This window comes from Pituophis catenifer, unplaced genomic scaffold (genome assembly GCF_029215685.1).
Source record: "Pituophis catenifer annectens isolate HBS135680 unplaced genomic scaffold, rPitCat1.0.hap2 SCAF_7, whole genome shotgun sequence".
NCBI classification, from domain to species: domain Eukaryota; kingdom Metazoa; phylum Chordata; class Lepidosauria; order Squamata; family Colubridae; genus Pituophis; species Pituophis catenifer.
In genome coordinates this window covers 44,803,566-44,821,786 of record NW_027256887.1, presented here as the reverse complement: position 1 = coordinate 44,821,786, position 18,221 = coordinate 44,803,566, and the positions used below count along the sequence as shown (strand labels likewise).

Sequence of the window (18,221 nt, the reverse complement as noted above, 5' to 3'; positions counted from 1 at the left end):
TAACAGTGGGTATCAAATAAAAGGCTATTAACTAGGGTCTACTTAACATTATGATGCTTTGCAAAATCTGATACACTCTTGCTGTGCCAACAAACAAGAAATTAGGGCAAGTGAGCCAGTTCTTTTGCCAATATAATATTAATTCATATTGAGTATTTTAGAAACAGAAGGCAGCAAGAATTGTTCTCTCATTCCCCCTTCTCTCTTCCTCTCTCTCTCTGTGTACGTATATATGTATGTGCATATATGTATGCATGTGTGTGTGTGTGTGTATTATAGAGCCAGCTACGACTAATAGTGAAAATTATGATACAAATAAGGAAACTGCTGAATAAAATATTTAATTGGATGCTATTTTGTTATATGTTAATTACTCTCAAAATTGTAAATTGATGAATCTATTTCTATTCTACAGAACTTTATATAACAAAATAGATGTTTCTGTTATATAAAGAAATTCAAAAGTCTTTTTGACCTTCCATGTCTGAATATTCTGCAAAATAAACAGGGACTATTCTTGGAACTGTACAAAGAAACAGCAGAAAATTCTAATTATGAATAATCATTTTTTAAAAAAATTGCATTAACTGAAATTCAAAGCAACCCATAGTCTGCTTTATAAATGCACAAATGCCTAGTTTGGGCACTACAATAAGCAAATCACTTGATACAGAACCACTTGAAGCAAAGACAGAAAGCAATATGGGTTGACTTGAGTTCCATATCCATATCCATAAAAGTTAGGGATGAAAATGAGTTAGGGAGATAGATGGATGGATGGATGAACAGACAGACTCTTAAATTCCTGTAATTTTCAGTATAGTGCTAGGGTAGGAAAACTATGGGCCTCCAAATGTTGCTCAACTACAACTTCTAGTTATGGCTATGCTAAATAGGAGCTATAGCCCAACACCAACAACTGTCCTTCTTCTATTCTAATACAGTCATGGTTTCTATGGTAATATCTGCACCTCTATCAATTAGTGCTATGATTGTAAAGTATAACCACCTGGGAGTTTCAGTACAAAAACTTTTTGTTTTTCCTTCCAGAATCAGTATCCGGGCTTTTACCCAACTTTTTAGAGAAGATCTTAAGGAAGTCCAGAAACCTTTGTTCACAGATACTTATTTTTCTTTGCCAATTGTGACTGAATCAGGTTGGTTTCCTTCCTATCTTTCAAATTCTGACTATAAAGGAAAATAATATAATTTAGTAATCTTATTACTATATTATATAATTATTATTATTGTCTTGAGGAGGTAGTGGTTACACCCTCCTTAAGGTCTAACTTTTGATTCCTTGAAGGATGATTATAGGCCAATCCCTAGCTTCATTTGATTGAGAAAAATGAGAATGAAGAAGTTGGATTTTGAGATGAGATTAGCTATTCCAAAGCATTAGTAGTTTGATATTGACTTTCCTGAATCATTTTTAGAGGCAGCATTCCATAAAGTCACCTTGTGACCTTTGGATATATTCTGTTTGCCAGAAAAAGCTATTGAACTTGTGTTCAATGGTTTACAAGCATTGTAAGATGTGGAGTTGATAGTTCAGATAGAGTTTTAACATCTACAGCCTTTACAGAATAGAATATATTTGAGATTCAGTTCTGTTCCCAATTGAGATGCATTTGTCATTTAGAATAAATCTCAATATTTTAATCTATATTCTGTCTCTAAATTCAAAATTTCCTCTTTATTGTCATTAGAGGAAAAAGAGAAATAGTTTGGTGTATGTGTCCAACTCCAAGTCCCTAGATAATTTTATCAAAATTTGCATATATGTTACTGAAATTATATGAACGATTGGATAGAGCTTTTTTTTATATATATATAATTTTTTTTACTTTTAAATATACATAAGTATTGAATACATGAACAGTGTGGCATCTGGGTATCGTTAGTTTTACAAAATACAAAATAATAATGATAATATTGATAATATTAGTTACATTAATCATACACTTATAATAATATTATAAATATTAAAATTAAAGCTATTAACATGTTAATACTTGTTCCTCCATTGTATATAATCCTTCATCATTTAATTATTCAATATTTTAATACACAATACTAATAACCATAGTAATATTATTTAAGTATATATAATAAAATCATCTTTCAACTTCTGATCTTTATATCTATATATTTTAAAATATTATATAGGAATATGCATAATAATATTTTTCCTCTTTCTATGTTCTACCTCTATTCTAATTCTCAATAGAACAAATCTTATATCAGGAGGTATTCTATTTCTATCCATCATCGCTTGCCCATTTTAGTATTTCAATTCTTTTAAAGATCCAAAAGGCCAATTAAAAATCATGTGCATATACACATTACTATCTGATAGATGTCTTAAAAGAATACAATGATTGAAGGTATCAAAAGTTACTGTAATATCAATAGAACTAACACATGAAGCAATGAGGAAGGAAAATGCCTCTGAATGTGCCTTATCAATTTAAGAATTGTAATTTTTAGTCTAAAAGATAGAAAAAATACTGTTGTATACTCATTGTATAATATGGTGAATGCAGGTCTATTTGAAATAATGAGAATATGATAATTTTGTACATTTAATTGAACATTTGAGAACAAAAGAATACAATAAAATATAGCTTTGTTAATTGTTCTCCTTGTAAATAATACTTATGTATGTTTATAATGGGAAACTGATAAATATTATTTATATATAGGTATGTGAACTATTGTGGCTTAGAAAAATGGTAAACAAAGCCTTTTTAACTTGTTCAACAAATAATAATAATAATAATAATAATAATAATAATAATAATAATAATAATAATAATAATAATAATAATAATAATTTTATTTCTATACCGCCCTTCTCCTGAAGGACTCAGGGCGGTGTACAGCCTATTAAAAGCACAAAGACAAACAACAATTAAAATAATTTAAAATTATTAAATAATTTCGGCTCAATATTAAAATCCCCAAAAATTTAAAATATCCAATTTAAAATCATTACATTGATAGCCCGGCCTGGCGGAACAGCAGGGTCTTAAGGGCACAGCGAAATACCCTGAAGTCGGAGATCTTACCCATTTCCAGGGGCAGTTCATTCCACAGGGCTGGGGTTCCCACAGAGAAGGCCCTCCCCCTGGGTGTCGCCAGCTGACATAACTTGGCCAATGGCACCCGAAAGGAGACCCTCTCTGTGAGAGCGAACTGACCGGTGGGAGGCTACTGGTGGCAGAAGTCGGTCTCGAAGGTACCCTGGTCCTATGCCATGGAGCGCTTTAAAGGTGGTAACCAACACCTTGAATCGCACCCGGAAGACCACTGGGAGCCAGTGCAGCTCGCGCAGGAGGGGTGTCACATGGGCACAACGGGTTGCGCCCATAACCACCCGCGCAGCCACATTCTGGACCAGTTGGAGCCTCCAAGTGCTCTTCAAGGGGAGCCCCATGTAGAGATCATTACAATAGTCCAGCCGGGAGGTGACAAGGGCATGAGTGACCGTGCGCAAGGCGTCCCGGTCCAGAAAGGGCTGCAATAGCAATTGCAGCCCTTTATGGACCGGGACGCAATAGCAATAGTACTTAGACTTATATACCGTTTCACAGTGCTTTTACTCTCTAAGCGGTTTAGAGAGTCAGCATAATGCCCCCAGCAATCTGGGTCCTTATTTTACCCACCTCAGAAGGATGGAAGGCTGAGTCAACCTTGAGCCTGGTGAGATTCAATCTGCTAAATTGCAGGCAGCCAGCAGCCACCGGAAGTATCCTGCAGTACTGCATTCTAACCACTGTGCCACCACAGCTCTTTTAATGTTCTTTAAAAACTTGTATTTAGTAGATTGTATGAATTAAGTGAAATGAAGTTACCCTTACAGGTAGTCTTGCTTAACAACCATTCAAAGTTACAACAGACTTCAAAAAATCCATTTATAACCATCCTCAAAGTTACAAAAGCTGCATCCCCACCCTTCCATGGTCACATGAGTGCATTTCAGCCACTTAGCAACCAGTTTGCAGTTACAACTGATTGTAACCCCCATTGGTCACATGACCACAATTTGCAGTTTTATTTTGCCATTTTCTGGCAGAAAAAAAAACCCCTGCCATTGGATATGATTGACTTGCTTAATGACAATATGATTCTTGTAACAACCATAGGATTTGCTGAATAGCCACAACCATTCACTTAATGGCCACCATAAAAATATTTGAAAAATTGAGTGATGACCCATTTAGCAATGGTGACAACTTATGACCCAAATTCCATGCTCGCAAGTTGAATGTAAATGCATGTAGACTGATTGTTGTTGTTCATTACAACATCATAAAACAAAGGATTATGAATAGACTCTATATGTTATTTCTCTTTTTTATCTCATACAATTATTTCAGAGTCTTCATTCGGAGTTGTAGAAGGCATGAGCACTGGTTTATTCTTAATAATTATGGTTATGGCTATCACTGGATTGCTTGTTTGCAGACGAAAAATAAAGTGAGTTGAAGTTGATATTTCATTCTTTCCTGGGTCAAAGGGAATTTTACTTTCCCAATTATTGTACAATAATTCCCAAATGCTACATGTATTTAAATCAGGATATATGGATAGATATTCACTTAATGATTTGGTGGCATAAGTCAGAGCCAGTTCCATGGTGTGAAGATGACATGAATCATGTGCAAGGCTGCAATGAAACAGAGGGTTGTGATGTTAGAAAGTTTCATTTGTTTTCATTGTTCTTGCAACAGATATTGCAAAAGAAAGACCCTTTCCTGGTCAAACAAAAGAATATTGTTTCTTCTAAGCATTACATATAATCCTGATCAAATTCTTGTATTGCAGAAGTGGCCATGAAAGAGCAACAGCAAAACTAAGTATTCGTAAGGATAGGCCATCAGTTCATTTGAACTTGGGACAAAAAGGGTAAGGTTGACTACCTTTGCATTTTGCCTACTGTAGGGATGGTATCTTTACTTAATCACCAGCTGACCTGTTATTTTTTTCTTCCCCAAACATCTTAAAGGAACCGGAAGACATCCAGGTAAGAGCCAATACCAAGTCACTTAAGATAAGAACTTTTTTTTTTGCCCATAACTGGAAAAACAATGACATATCATCAGAAGACAAGGTGATTAGAAAAATTATGGAATGGATAAGCTCACAAAGGAGATACAAGAAAAAGATGAAACAGAATAATACTTAGTCTGGAAGAAATGGTATAAATGGTTGGGGAAGAAAGGGGGAAAAAAAGGGGGACAAAAAAAACTAAACAATGGTTAAATTAGGTGGAGGAATATGGAAACAAATGGGAAGATATAAATTGTGGAAAGGAAACCTATTTTCTTTCCGTACATATATGGATGTAAATGGACCTATACATCCATTTATGTTGAATGTAAATAAAATACTTAGATTAAGAGAATATATATATATATATGATATACTAGAAATATATGTATAAAAGATAGATTAAGATAAGAAAGAGAAAATGTATAAATATGGATTACTGATGCAAAGATGTTGAAAAGAAGAAGATGTAAATATCTGTTTTTGTTTGGTTGGTTTTTTTGTTTGGTTGGTTTTTAAAAACTGTTTAATAAAAATTATTAAAAATAATAATAATAATAATGTATTTTTTAAAAAGATAAGAACTTTTTTTCATTGATTGTTTGTTTCTTCCCTTGCTAACAGATTTTTCTCTTTTTTGAATGTTTTAGCCTAATAAAAGTAAATCAGTTTGAAATGCACTTCACCAAACTTCAGGCAGATTCAAACTACCTCCTATCTAAAGAATATGAGGTAAGGACCATGGAGAATGAAAAAATAATCGCAACCATGTTCTATTCTCATTTAGCCTTGGCTAGCAAATGTTGTATTATAAAAGGGGGATATTAATGCATATCATTTATTTATTCAATTTATATATAATCTATTTTCATCTCCTTTATGTTGGCTTTCTATAGGATCTAAAGGATGTGGGTCGAAACCAATCATGTGACATAGCACTTTTGCCAGAGAACCGAGGGAAGAACCGATATAATAATATATTACCATGTAAGTTATAAGGGTGAATGTGAGCCATTTATTTTTTTTTATTTGTTTATTTTTTTCAGCAAGAACAAGCGACATCTTTACACTAGAATTGAGTTATAATTGAAAATAATATTTTATTTTTTATATTTAAAAAAATTATGTAGATCATTTAATATCTCAGGTGAAAGGTATAATTTCACTTCTAGTTAATATAACCTAGTCCTGATTTTTAATGTGTCTAGATGAAAGGCATTAATGTTGACTGGAAAAATACTGTGTTTCTCCAAAAAGATAATCCAACTTGAAAAGAAGCCCTATCACGTTTTTGAGCGCATGTGACTAAATTAAGCCCCACCCACAAAATTAACCCTAATTAAGACCCCACCCACCCTGGGGTGCAGGTGGTGGAGCGAGGCACACAGGTAAAAAATAAGCTAGAGTGGGGATGGGGGTGGTGGACCTGCCCTACTTATCAGGCCTTGCACACCCCGACACCTGCCTCTGCTTCTTCTGCAGCTGCTTGCCACCGCTTGCACGCATTGCCCTGGGCTCCATTTTTCCTTCAGATGCCTACCGAAAGGCATCTGCAGCGGATAACAACTCTGTTATCAGCTGCAGATGCCTTCCGGCAGGCATCTAAAGGCAAAACGGAGGCCAGGGCAATGCGTGCGAGTGGCAGCAAGCGGCCGCAGAAGAAGTGGGCCAGCAATGGGCTCCTGCTGGGGAGGGCTGTTGACGCCACCGCCACAAGGTGAGTCAATAATTAGAACCCTCCAAAAAGAAGGCCTACCCGTTTTTTCGGGGGTCAAAAGAAAATAAGACCTGGCCTTCTTTTTGGAGAAACACTGGTAGTAAATATTTATTTCTATTTCTGTGGTTCATGTAAGTAAAAGAAATTAATAACTGTATATAATGGTTCATATTTTTATTATAATAAATCCTCCTTATAGATGACACAACAAGAGTGAAACTTTCAAATGTAGATGATGATCCATGTTCTGATTATATCAATGCAAGCTACATCCCAGTAAGTGATCCATATTTCCTTTATATGAACTCTTTTTAAAAATATACTTTTTTTCATCCAAAGAGAAGTTCTTATAACTCTAAATTCTTCCTGTCCATGTCTTCTAAACAATCAAATTCTTAATACTGTGCCAAACGAGTTTCCATAAAACTGAAATTCCATTATCACTAAAGGCCACATACTGAACATGTTTTTAGAGAGCATTAGAACCCACAAACACATAGATGCTATGAAGTAAAAGAAAATGGTAATATGCCATGATGTTATTTGCAATAAAGGACCACAAATCGTCATATGAGTGTTCTTATATAGCTTCTATAATCTATAATTATCTGAGTCAGTGATAAGTGTTGGAAGTGATGGTGGGAATTAGAGTCCAAATGTATCAGAAGATACCACCTTTAAAATGATATATACACAATAGAAACATTTTAGGAACCCATGAAATTGGAAGAAGAAAATTTTAATCTAGCTGAAACATTTTCCTCCGGAAAATAGAATTGTCTTCGTTCATAATTTTGGCCAGGTTTTGACGTTGTTGTTATTTTGGCTTTTGTGTGTTATTGTATGATTGATCCTGACTAGTAAAAAGATGAAGTTGCTTCTTTGAGACAAAGTAATCTTGATAGTTCTTTTCATCCTGATGACTGCATGGATATTCCCTCTCTTATGTGAAGTATGAATACTGTGCTTTAAAACCAAGAATAGGGAAAGTTATCTCTGGTTACTATGGCACTATCTGAACTAATCATAGCCTTTGAATCAACAGGGCAATAATTTCCGTAGGGAATACATTGCAACTCAAGGACCTTTGCCTGGCACAAAGGATGATTTCTGGAAAATGGCATGGGAACAGAATGTTCATAATGTTGTCATGGTAACTCAGTGTGTTGAGAAGGGCCGGGTGAGTGGTTTTCTTATTTGTTAATTACTTCACAAAAAGATTATATCATCTAGCACTGATAAAATCCAATGATAGCATCCACGACAGAACTTGTTGCATGTCACCGTGTAGTAGAAGCTTTACAATTTATGCAAAAAAGACACACATAAGAAATCCAGTTAGCTGTTTGGCTTGCGATCATTATTTATAACCTTTTCACAAGCTTTTAGACCATCACCCAAAACTGATGAAGGCATGTTCCATGTGAAAAGAAGGGAAACCTTGATAGAGGGGTCCTAGTATTCAGTGGTATCAAATATTCATATGTCACTAATGCACAAAGTTCTACATACACACAATGGATTACATATATTGCATGAGTGAATTTTCTCACAGAAACATCCACCTATGGAATGGGACAAAGAAATGGTTTGCATTTTGCCCAGTTGAATTGGTGTTGGAGTGTTGGAACATCCAATAAAAACCAGGCAGCTGTGGACAGTTAATTGTGCTCACTTTTCGTTTTTCATAGACAATTCTATCTTTACAAATAAAAAGAGCAAATCTGAATCTAAGCTATAATTGTGCAGAATTGTTACCTACTTACAAAAATATTGACAAAATTTGACAAAAAATGAAGCTTCATGAAGATTTGTCTATTTATTTACTTCAGTTTTTAAATGGCTTTTCATTCATATGGATATTAGGTGGTATTCAATAATATGATCATTTTTATTAGGCAAATTCCATGTTGACATAAAGAGTTAATTCAACTAAAATGTGCAGTTTTATCTTTATTAGGAGAAGATGTAGAACAGACTATATTCTCAAATGCTAAATCATAAGCAAGCAAAAGGATCTTTTAAATTTAAGTTATTTAAAATGGTAAAGATAAGCACTAGTGCCTTCTATTGATTTCAGAAAAGACCAGTACAGAATTATGTTTCTTGCTGTATCAATTTCACTTATGGCTAACATATTTTATCCTAGCTGAAGCTTCTTGGTTATTGTCAAAGTAGCCTACATGAATCATGTATAGTAGTAATAAAAAAATTAATAGAACATGAACTGTATTAGGTAAACATCATACAGAAATTATTACATTTGTAACTAGTCAAAGCTGATAAAGAACAGAATGATCCAGAAGCTTCCAAACATCAAAAGACAAGACCTGATTAAAAGACTTCCGGGCTACATATCCACTCCTTCATTTAGAACAAGCTGTACAGATACAGAACCCACCTATCATAAGATCTCCATCTGACTAGAATCAAGGCATGGTTTCTTGACCTAGTTCAACATCTGCACCACTTCATCTGACTCAAATAAGGACAAATAGAGCTGAGTGTTACTAATATATTAATGATCTTGGTTTATCACATCACCTCTTATAGATCCTTAAAAACAAAATATAAAAAAAGTTCATTTAGTGACTGTTTGAAGTTACTGAAGTTACTTGAAGCCAGATTCTTTCAACAACCATGTCACTAGTTTAACAACTGGAGTGATTCATTTAATAACTGTGGCAGGAAAGGTTGTAAAATGGGGCAAAACGCACAGAACAACTCTCTTGCTTAGCAACAGAAATTTTGGGCATAATTGTGGTCATACATCAAGGACTACCTGTAAACTGATACTGTACATAGCATATAAGGATCAAACAAATCATTGATTGATCCTATATGCTATTGATCCTTTTGCTATTGATCCTTGATTGATCCTTTTGCTGCGCAAAAACCACTGCAAAGAGCAAAGCAGACCGGTTTGCTTCTTACTGGTTTGTATTTAAATACAAAAAAGTATTTACTTTTACAAAACAATACAATACAAAACAGATTTACCCTGTTTCCCCCAAATTAAGACATCCCCTGATAATACGTGGCGTAGGAGGCTAATGCCTCCTACTAAGGCAGCATTTAACATCCAGCTGCCTGCAATTACTGTGAGTTCAATTCTCACCAGGCTCAAGGTCGACTTAGCCTTCCATCCTTTCTAAGGTGGGTAAAATGAGGACCCAGTTTGTGGGGGCAATAAACTGACTTTGTATAAAATATACAAAAGTATGAAGGCTATTGCTTAACGCATTGTAAGCCGCCCTGAGTCTCCGGAGAAGGGTGGCATATAAAAAAAAAAATTGAGCTTTTGAGCGCATGGCAATAAGGCCAAGCACTTATTTTAGGCTTTAAAAAAATATAAGACAGAGACTTATTTTTGGGGAAACACGGTAGATTTTTTTTGTTCCACCTTTGCAGTACTATTTTTATAAATAATTTATATTGGTGAACATACCTAATACTCTTTCTTCCTATTTTCCCCACAACAACCCTTTAAGGTGAGTTGGGCTGAGAGAGAGGGACTGGTGCAGTCACCCAGCAAAGTCACTCACAGTCTCCTGGTTTCTAGTCTGGTGCTTGTACATTCTTCTCTAGATTAGGAAAATCAGACTATAGTTTATGGTTTATTTGGATTTATATTTATATGTTTATAGACTATAAACATCTGTATCTGCATAATTTGCTATAAAATTAAAGTATATATTCATTGATCTCTGCAAAGCAACTTGTTTTGTTTCAACTAAGAAATTTGGCCAAGCAGATGATGTGATTCTCTTCATAGAAGTGAAGTGGTGCCATAATTCACCTTAGCAAAACCATTTTCATTGCCTCAAACTTCTTCAGTTCAGTTCTATGGGTGAAGGGTTTCTCACTCAGCACTGCTCAAATACTCCCATGATGGCCTGAAGCATGCACCAAAACAATCCAGCCTGAAATATCACAACATACATGTTGTGATCACTCCAAACAGAGTGATTTTAACATGAGCTATGGCATAGTTATACACTATTTGCTTAAGATTCCCAAAAAGCTTTGACAGGCTTCAGGAAGTTCAAAGCCAGATAGCAGTTGGCAAACCTACCACATCTGCTGAAGCCACTCAACCTAGAAGTACCATAGCCAGCTCTGAAGGAGAAGGCTGAAGGAGCACTGAAGCCCAATAATGCAAAGCAACATAGTTGCATCGATTTGCTATTAAAAATTAGAAGGATATACAGTTGCTTTGAGAAGATGTTTTGCCCTAACCTCCTACAAAGTGGAGCATCCCTTTAAAGAATGGCACAGCTATTTAGCTGTATAGTGATAAATACAGCTTTGTAATTTTAAAAGCAAACTTTTTTCAAATTTCTAGGTAAAATGTGATCATTATTGGCCCTTTGACCAGGATTCTTTATATTATGGTGATTTAATAGTCCAGATGCTATCTGAATCAGTCCTCCCAGAATGGACAATAAGAGAGTTTAAGATTTCCAGTGTAAGTATTTCCAACTATTTAATCAAATGTTTCAAAAAAGATACACTATTTCATTTTATTGTTAAATGTGAAAGAGATACTATATTAAGGGTGCAGCTCCAGGACTATTTAAGGTAATGCTTTCAATATGTAGTCCATATAGGTTTATGGCAGCAATATGGTATGAAGTGGTCCATTTTTCCACATTTTTTTCTTCCCACTCTGACTAATATCTCTGATGTTTCCTAAAGGTGTCCACTTAACCAAATAACCTGGTCTAAACCTACTTAACCAGCCAGACAGCTATATCCATTAATCTAAGAATGGATCTTCAGTAAATCCATTTGAGTTTCCTTCTAAAGAAACTTACTGAATATTGTTCTGCTAATCTATTTCTTATATACAACTCAATTATGTGGATTGATGTTTGTGAATTGAAAAAATATTACAATATCTTATATTGGAGTGATAACATGGATATTTCAAGAAATCAGCCTGTCATTTATTTCTCAACATGTCAACTTTATTATTGAACATTTTCATTTTATACCAGTAAAGTAGACATTATGTACTTATACTTTATGAAAAACTTTTCTCCAAAACTTAGCACATATTCATGTGTTCTGTAGCGTCTGTTTCCCAGGCTAATTATTATCTTTATTTTATTGACTTAATAGGAAGAGCAACTTGATTCCTCTAGACTTATTCGCCAATTCCACTACACTGTATGGCCAGACCATGGTGTACCAGAAACCACCCAGTCGCTCATTCAGTTTGTGAGGACTGTAAGAGATTATATCAATCGGACCCCTCAGGCTGGGCCAACCGTAGTTCATTGCAGGTATGCGCTGCACAACAGTATTTTCAAAAATACACAGATAGCTCATTTTAAAAAGTGATTTTGCTTCTTTCCAAAGGGCGACAGCAAACCTTGAATCATTAAATTTCATTTCTGAAATTGAAAAAATAAAAAGGAATATCAATTCCAGTTTGGCTTGAACTAATTATCCATAAAACATTGGCAAAAAAGGCATGGAGACATAATCTGGTGTGGCATTGGTCTTGTTTTCTCTTTCAGTGCCGGTGTTGGTCGAACAGGGACATTCATTGCACTCGATCGACTTCTTCAACAGTTGGACTCAAAGGATTTGGTGGATATTTATGGGGCAGTGTATGATCTTAGGCTTCACAGGGTTCACATGGTCCAAACAGAGGTAAGCTTTAAATATAGAATGGTAATATAGTATCATCAAAATGGCTAAAGATCTCCAGCTAACTATAACATTGAAATCTATAGAAGAAAACCAGTGTCTCCTTTCTTCCTTGATCCCTAAGTCTCCATTTCTTTCCTACCATCATCTCACTATATATCTTGTCCTAAATTTTATGACCTAAGTTCTCTCCTATCTTTCATTTCAAAACTCCTCTTCTTCTGTTATCTTAGGCTTCTGACTTCTGTCATACTTTCTTTACCCTTCCATCATCAACTCTGCTCCCAGGCTTTTGTCCACTCAGCCTCTTCACAGCTAATCATAATGCTTCTTGATTTCCCATCAACAGCATACTTTTATTAATGTGTATATTTATTGGATTTAAATCCTATCTTTCTGGACCACCATCTACCAAGAACAGCTTACAATATAATATGCACAATTCTAGATACTCAAGGATGGGACTTTCCAACCTTCACCTTCTCCCATTCTTCCTCAAATCTACATCACCTCTGCTGGGTTTTTTTTTTTTTTACTTGTGCTTCCTTCACCTGTTAGCCTCACAAATTTCTTGTTTTCTGCTCTTAACAGAGGCAATGCATACTTGCCTTGTCAAATATCTTTCCTCCATTCTCTCTTACTCTGGGATCCTGCCTCTCTCCCAGTTTTCATGCATCAACAAAAGGACAAGCGGTATATGAACCCCAATTCCTTTTTACAATTTTGTGCTGTTAACTTTGAAGTTGTAATTGGCAAAACCTGGCCATACTGTCTCCCACAATTCTGAGGGTTAATATATGGTGTTACAAAAAAACCGGCAGTGATATAGGGTCAACACAGTTGAGGAGTAGAAGAAAATAAATCTGATCCCAGCCCTAATGGAAAATTCTGCCCTTTATTTCACCATCAGCTTAGAAAAGATTATTGTGAGTGCCTGGATTTCAAACCTACAAAACCTGGGACTTTATAATCAGCCAGGATACTGATCAGTTGAGAGTTTATATAACGATGGCAATAATCTTCATGTTCCTCATCTTCTATGCCATCAGCCTCACTTAGACCTACATTTACAATTACCTATGTCTTCATTTTTACAGATATGAATGTTTAATTATTTAACTTTTCAACTCTGAGAAGAAACTAATTGCCTAATTAACTATTAAGGAGCATGGCACCAATCTCATGCAAAATGCAGTTCTTTATAATGGGTGGAAGGATGCTAAAACCATTTTCACCAATTCTGGCATAAAGCCAAATTCACTATCCATTTATATGAAAATAATTTATAGATCCTCTAGAAATACTTCAGATAAATAAGCTGGATTCTTTTTCCACTGGGCGAAATAGGGTTGCTGTTTCGGGGTGTTGGTCTTAGAAAAAGAGAGGCAATGTTTTCAAAGATGACATTCACGATGCTTTGAAAATGAGTGTTCAAAAAAATCATCAGATAAGCAGGTGTTCAAGTAGGATATCAGATAGGTGAGAAGCTCATAGGTGTGAGCTTATTTCTTTGAAGCTGGGAGATCATAATTCCATTATAACGTGGTTTTTTTTAAATTTATTTATTTATGAAGTCTTGCCATAACTCATTTTTACATTTAAAAGATGAGATCAGTATATGTAGCAAGTGATGCATGATTGGAAAACAAATGAAAAGGGCAGATTGTTGTTTTTATGTGAGAAAAGTGCAGAAAACTTATTCAAATGATGGTATATTATTAGTTGGATTCTAAAAGAAACTATTCTGTTTTGTCACCCTAGAACCCTAGAATAGAATCTTCTATTAATGTAACTTATTCTTAATTAATATATTAATGGGGAGGGAATAGTAATACTTAGGTTTTGATTAATTGATTAAACTACATTGAGAATTAAGCATTAAATGTGTTGGAACTAGAAAAATAATGTATTATTATCAAAGTGGAATAAGGAAATATAACTAGGATCTTCTACATTTCTGAAACAAACAGCCAGATTGTATTTTCTCCAATTTACTATGTTTTAAGGGGCAGGAGGCACAATGGCTCAGCAGTTAAAGATGCTGAACTTGTCAGCTAGATAGCTGACAGCCTGGGTTCAAGACTCGAACGCCCGTGAGATAGGATGAGCTCCCATTACTTGGCCCAGCTCCTGCCCAACTAGCAGTTCAAAAGCATGCAAATGCAAATAGATTAATAGGTAGCACTTTGGTGGGAAGGTAACTGTGTTCCATGTGCCTTTAGCATATAGCCCTGCTGACCACATGACCATCGAAATTATCTTCAGATAGTGCTGGTTCCCTCAGCCAAGAAATGGAGATGAGAACCATGCCCTAGACTCAGACATGGCTGACAGGGAAATCTTTCCTTTTTTACTATGTTTTATATATGTTGGAGATGAACCTACTAACAGTTAAAAGCTTTATAGGGGAAAAGGTCTATTTTTAATATGTATTTTGTCTTCATTGTAGTGTCAATATGTATATTTACACCAATGTGTGAGAGATGTCTTAAGAGCAAGAAAGCTACGCAGTGAGCAAGAAAATCCCTTGTTCCCAATATATGAAAATGTGAATCCAGAGTATCCCAGAGGTAAGAATGAATTTAATGAACATTACAAATGGTCACAGTATTATGCTGAATAAATCATTTCCATCAATATTTTGTTTTAGTTATTTTGTCCCTTTGTCTCTTTTCTGCCTGGTATCATTACTATTATTAAACTGATAACACCACATTTATGTTTGTATAAAAGTTTAACAACAATCAACAATACAGCAGTAAAATCAATTAAAACCAGTAACAGTGAAAAGGTTGGTTAAAGATATGTGTTGATACCATTTTCTGAAGTACTGGTTGAGTGGAAGCTTGATCCATAAGACTGGATAGAGGTGAGAGTTTGTTCACTTAAATTACTGGTATGTTCATTTGTCATGGACCTGTTCAATTGCCATAGACTGAGGAGGGAAGCAGGACCGTCGTGTGCATCGGTTCTCACTGTGTCACCTCTTTCTTCATTTGGTTTTTTGGATCTACACAACAATAACACAATGTTTGCTCTGCTCAAGTTATCCATCAATATAGTGTCATTGAAACAGGTGTATATTTATGATCCATTTTTTCACTGAATTGGGTATCAATAAAATTTAGTGGATGAGTTTTATATCACCCTAGTGCTAGGCTTCTTATATTCTGTTTTTAATGCAGTGATATTTCACATTTTTGTATCTTACAAGTCCTCCTTTTCTGGAGTTGTATGTTGTACAAACAAAATCTGACACATTTACTTATACAAACAAATCATCTTAACAGAAAACACTGATTTGCTTTTCTCTCTTTTCACAGTTAAAATTTTAGTCCTGTGGGAAGGCATACACAAAAGAATTAAAATTCTTTCATTTTACACATTGCAGGGAAAACCTAGATAATAATCAGTCTATTGTGTATTCACAATCTGTTTGATTAACAACCTGTACATCAGGGGTGAAATGTACTTACATTTCCTACTGGTTCGCTGATGTTCACACGCCGGGCATGTGCCGTTGTCTGCGTGTGCGCCATCATCTGTGCATGCGCAAAGCCTTCTGTGCATGCGCAGATTCTCAAAACTGGGACGTGACAATGTCCCGGTTTGGGGGGGGCGGAGCTTCCCACCACCGCTGATACCAGTTGTCCGAACTACCCGCCACCAGCACTACTGGATCCCACGTGCCAGATGCATTTCACCCCTGATGTACATCATCCAGGAACTTCTATTATTTTAGCCTTGTTGAATTATACTGAGTTGGACTGAAGAGATTAATGAACTTTACAGAGAAAGAAACTGCTATAAATTTTGTAATACTTTGTGTTAAATCTTATAATATACATTATACACAAATACACAGACATGTTTAACTTTCATGATTTTTCATTCTTTTTGTGATTTAATTTAAAGCTTTTGAAAATTCTCTGTTACGATTACAATGCTCTATATTGTAAAACAGTTCCTTGGAAATCTGTAAAAGTATCCCTTTTGCTGAATCCCTGCTTTTCTTACAGCAGGAAGGAAAAGTTGAATATTTTGGCTATTATTCTAAGATAAGGTTACATTTTACATGCACATACAGTTCTATATTATTTATGGTGCCATATGATTTATATTTTACTACATACAATCACTACTGTACTTTCATAAGAATGTATTCACTGGGTTTCATTGAAAATCATTCTCTGTACTTTTCTAATTACAGTTTTCTTTTTGTTTCAGATGCTGTTTATTCAAGGCACTAAAGCTCAAACAGATTCCTGCTTTTTTGCAGTTCTATCTGTTAGGTTTTTTTAAATTAAGTTTTAAAAATATTTTATGCACTACAAGTGCCAGACGTGTTTGAAGCTGTGTATAATTTATTAGTCTGGTGATAATTAAAAATACATAATTTAAATATAATAGATATTGTTGTAGATAAATATTTTTTGATATGTAAATATGTTTTATCTATATTGTTTATATTATTCTTCAGATAATGCTATTTTTCTATGTTAAAATTATTTTAATGAAATATTCCTTATAAACTATCTTATGTGGAAAATCTATCAAGACATGTGATTTTTTCCCCAAATCATCCTTTAAAGCTAACGTATGATTCGTATCTTATTCTAGCCATCTTTGTACACATGTGAAATACAGACTGCATATCCCAAGCTCTCCAACAAAGTCAAGTTTCCTAGACTTTTGAAAATAACAGGTTTTGCCTTAATAACCTTATTGAGAGCCCACAGAGTTACAGAAATAAGTATACTATTTTCTTCATGGCCCAGTGTGAGGTTAGCTATCTCAAACCACAGAAGTCAAGGGAAGTAGAGTCAATATAGCTGTGTCTGCAATGCGATCTTCCCTCTACTTTCAAAATCATTGTGCATCTCCCAGAATCACCTTTGAAGAGCTTGGCAGAGAAAGAAGGAAGGAAGGAAGGAAGGAAGGAAGGAAGGAAGGAAGGAAGGAAGGAAGGAAGGAAGGAAGGAAGGAAGGAAGGAAGGAAGGAAGGAAGGTCTAATCTCAGATTCACAAGCAGTTGTTGCTTCATTGCTCCTGATGCAGCCAGAGTCATTGCCCATTTAGTTGAATTTTGAAAATGGAGCAAAGAGTGAAATCAGCCATATGTCTTGGGCCACTGCAAATGTCTGAGTAAAACATGGCCAAAAGCTTTCAGTTAACTTTCCTTTTTTGCTAGCATTTAAGTACTAGAACAAATTTTTTTTCAAGCATAAAGCATAAAATTTCCCAGATTAAAAAAAAGAAACTGCTGACATCTTAAAAGACATTTTGTATAAAATCTTACAAGCTCTCTGTGATTTTTTTTTTTGAACAGGTTAGTCATTATATAAAATCAAATCCTAATCTGATGAAAGACCCTCTAATATTGAAAGAGAGGGTTTCTTCAGCGTAAGGAAAATTTAAAAGGTATTGTTCATCATCTTTAAGTATTCTGACAGCATTTTTGTAGGTAGGAAAAAATTGACAATAGCAATTTTATGATTATAAAACGTTCATTGCCAATTGGGTGTTTCCTGAAAAAGATTTATTGGATTTACTTGCATACAAATTAATGATTTATTCACATTTTTTTCTATGATGTGATCTTTCTGAAAATATTCAAAATTTCTGATAAATTTTATTTCTTTACTTGCTTCATTTGTATGCCATCTTTCCAGCAAGATGTCTGAGCTTCACATTTATAGTAAAAAAAAAAAAATACAAGAGAAAAATCAGATTTAAATAACGATAGGATAGCAATAAAGTATATAAATAAATATAGATAAGACTATCAGGA

The 18,221-nt window shown here is 34.8% G+C and overlaps 1 protein-coding gene across 1 annotated transcript in view; it reads left to right on the top strand.

Moving 5' to 3' along the window:
• PTPRB (protein tyrosine phosphatase receptor type B) overlaps positions 1 to 16,884 on the top strand; it is a gene marked incomplete at its 5' end in the record, with an annotated part of 87,521 nt that extends 70,637 nt beyond the window's left edge. Inside the window, 13 exons of the mRNA XM_070947880.1 lie at positions 1,051 to 1,157; positions 4,383 to 4,482; positions 4,831 to 4,911; positions 5,012 to 5,029; positions 5,706 to 5,787; positions 5,952 to 6,042; positions 6,972 to 7,048; positions 7,818 to 7,952; positions 11,118 to 11,240; positions 11,897 to 12,060; positions 12,298 to 12,433; positions 14,880 to 15,000; positions 16,658 to 16,884. Coding sequence (XP_070803981.1) covers positions 1,051 to 1,157; positions 4,383 to 4,482; positions 4,831 to 4,911; positions 5,012 to 5,029; positions 5,706 to 5,787; positions 5,952 to 6,042; positions 6,972 to 7,048; positions 7,818 to 7,952; positions 11,118 to 11,240; positions 11,897 to 12,060; positions 12,298 to 12,433; positions 14,880 to 15,000; positions 16,658 to 16,680 — 1,258 coding nt within the window. The remainder of the gene's footprint in view (positions 1 to 1,050; positions 1,158 to 4,382; positions 4,483 to 4,830; positions 4,912 to 5,011; positions 5,030 to 5,705; positions 5,788 to 5,951; positions 6,043 to 6,971; positions 7,049 to 7,817; positions 7,953 to 11,117; positions 11,241 to 11,896; positions 12,061 to 12,297; positions 12,434 to 14,879; positions 15,001 to 16,657) is intronic.
• Positions 16,885 to 18,221: the final 1,337 nt, after the last annotated feature.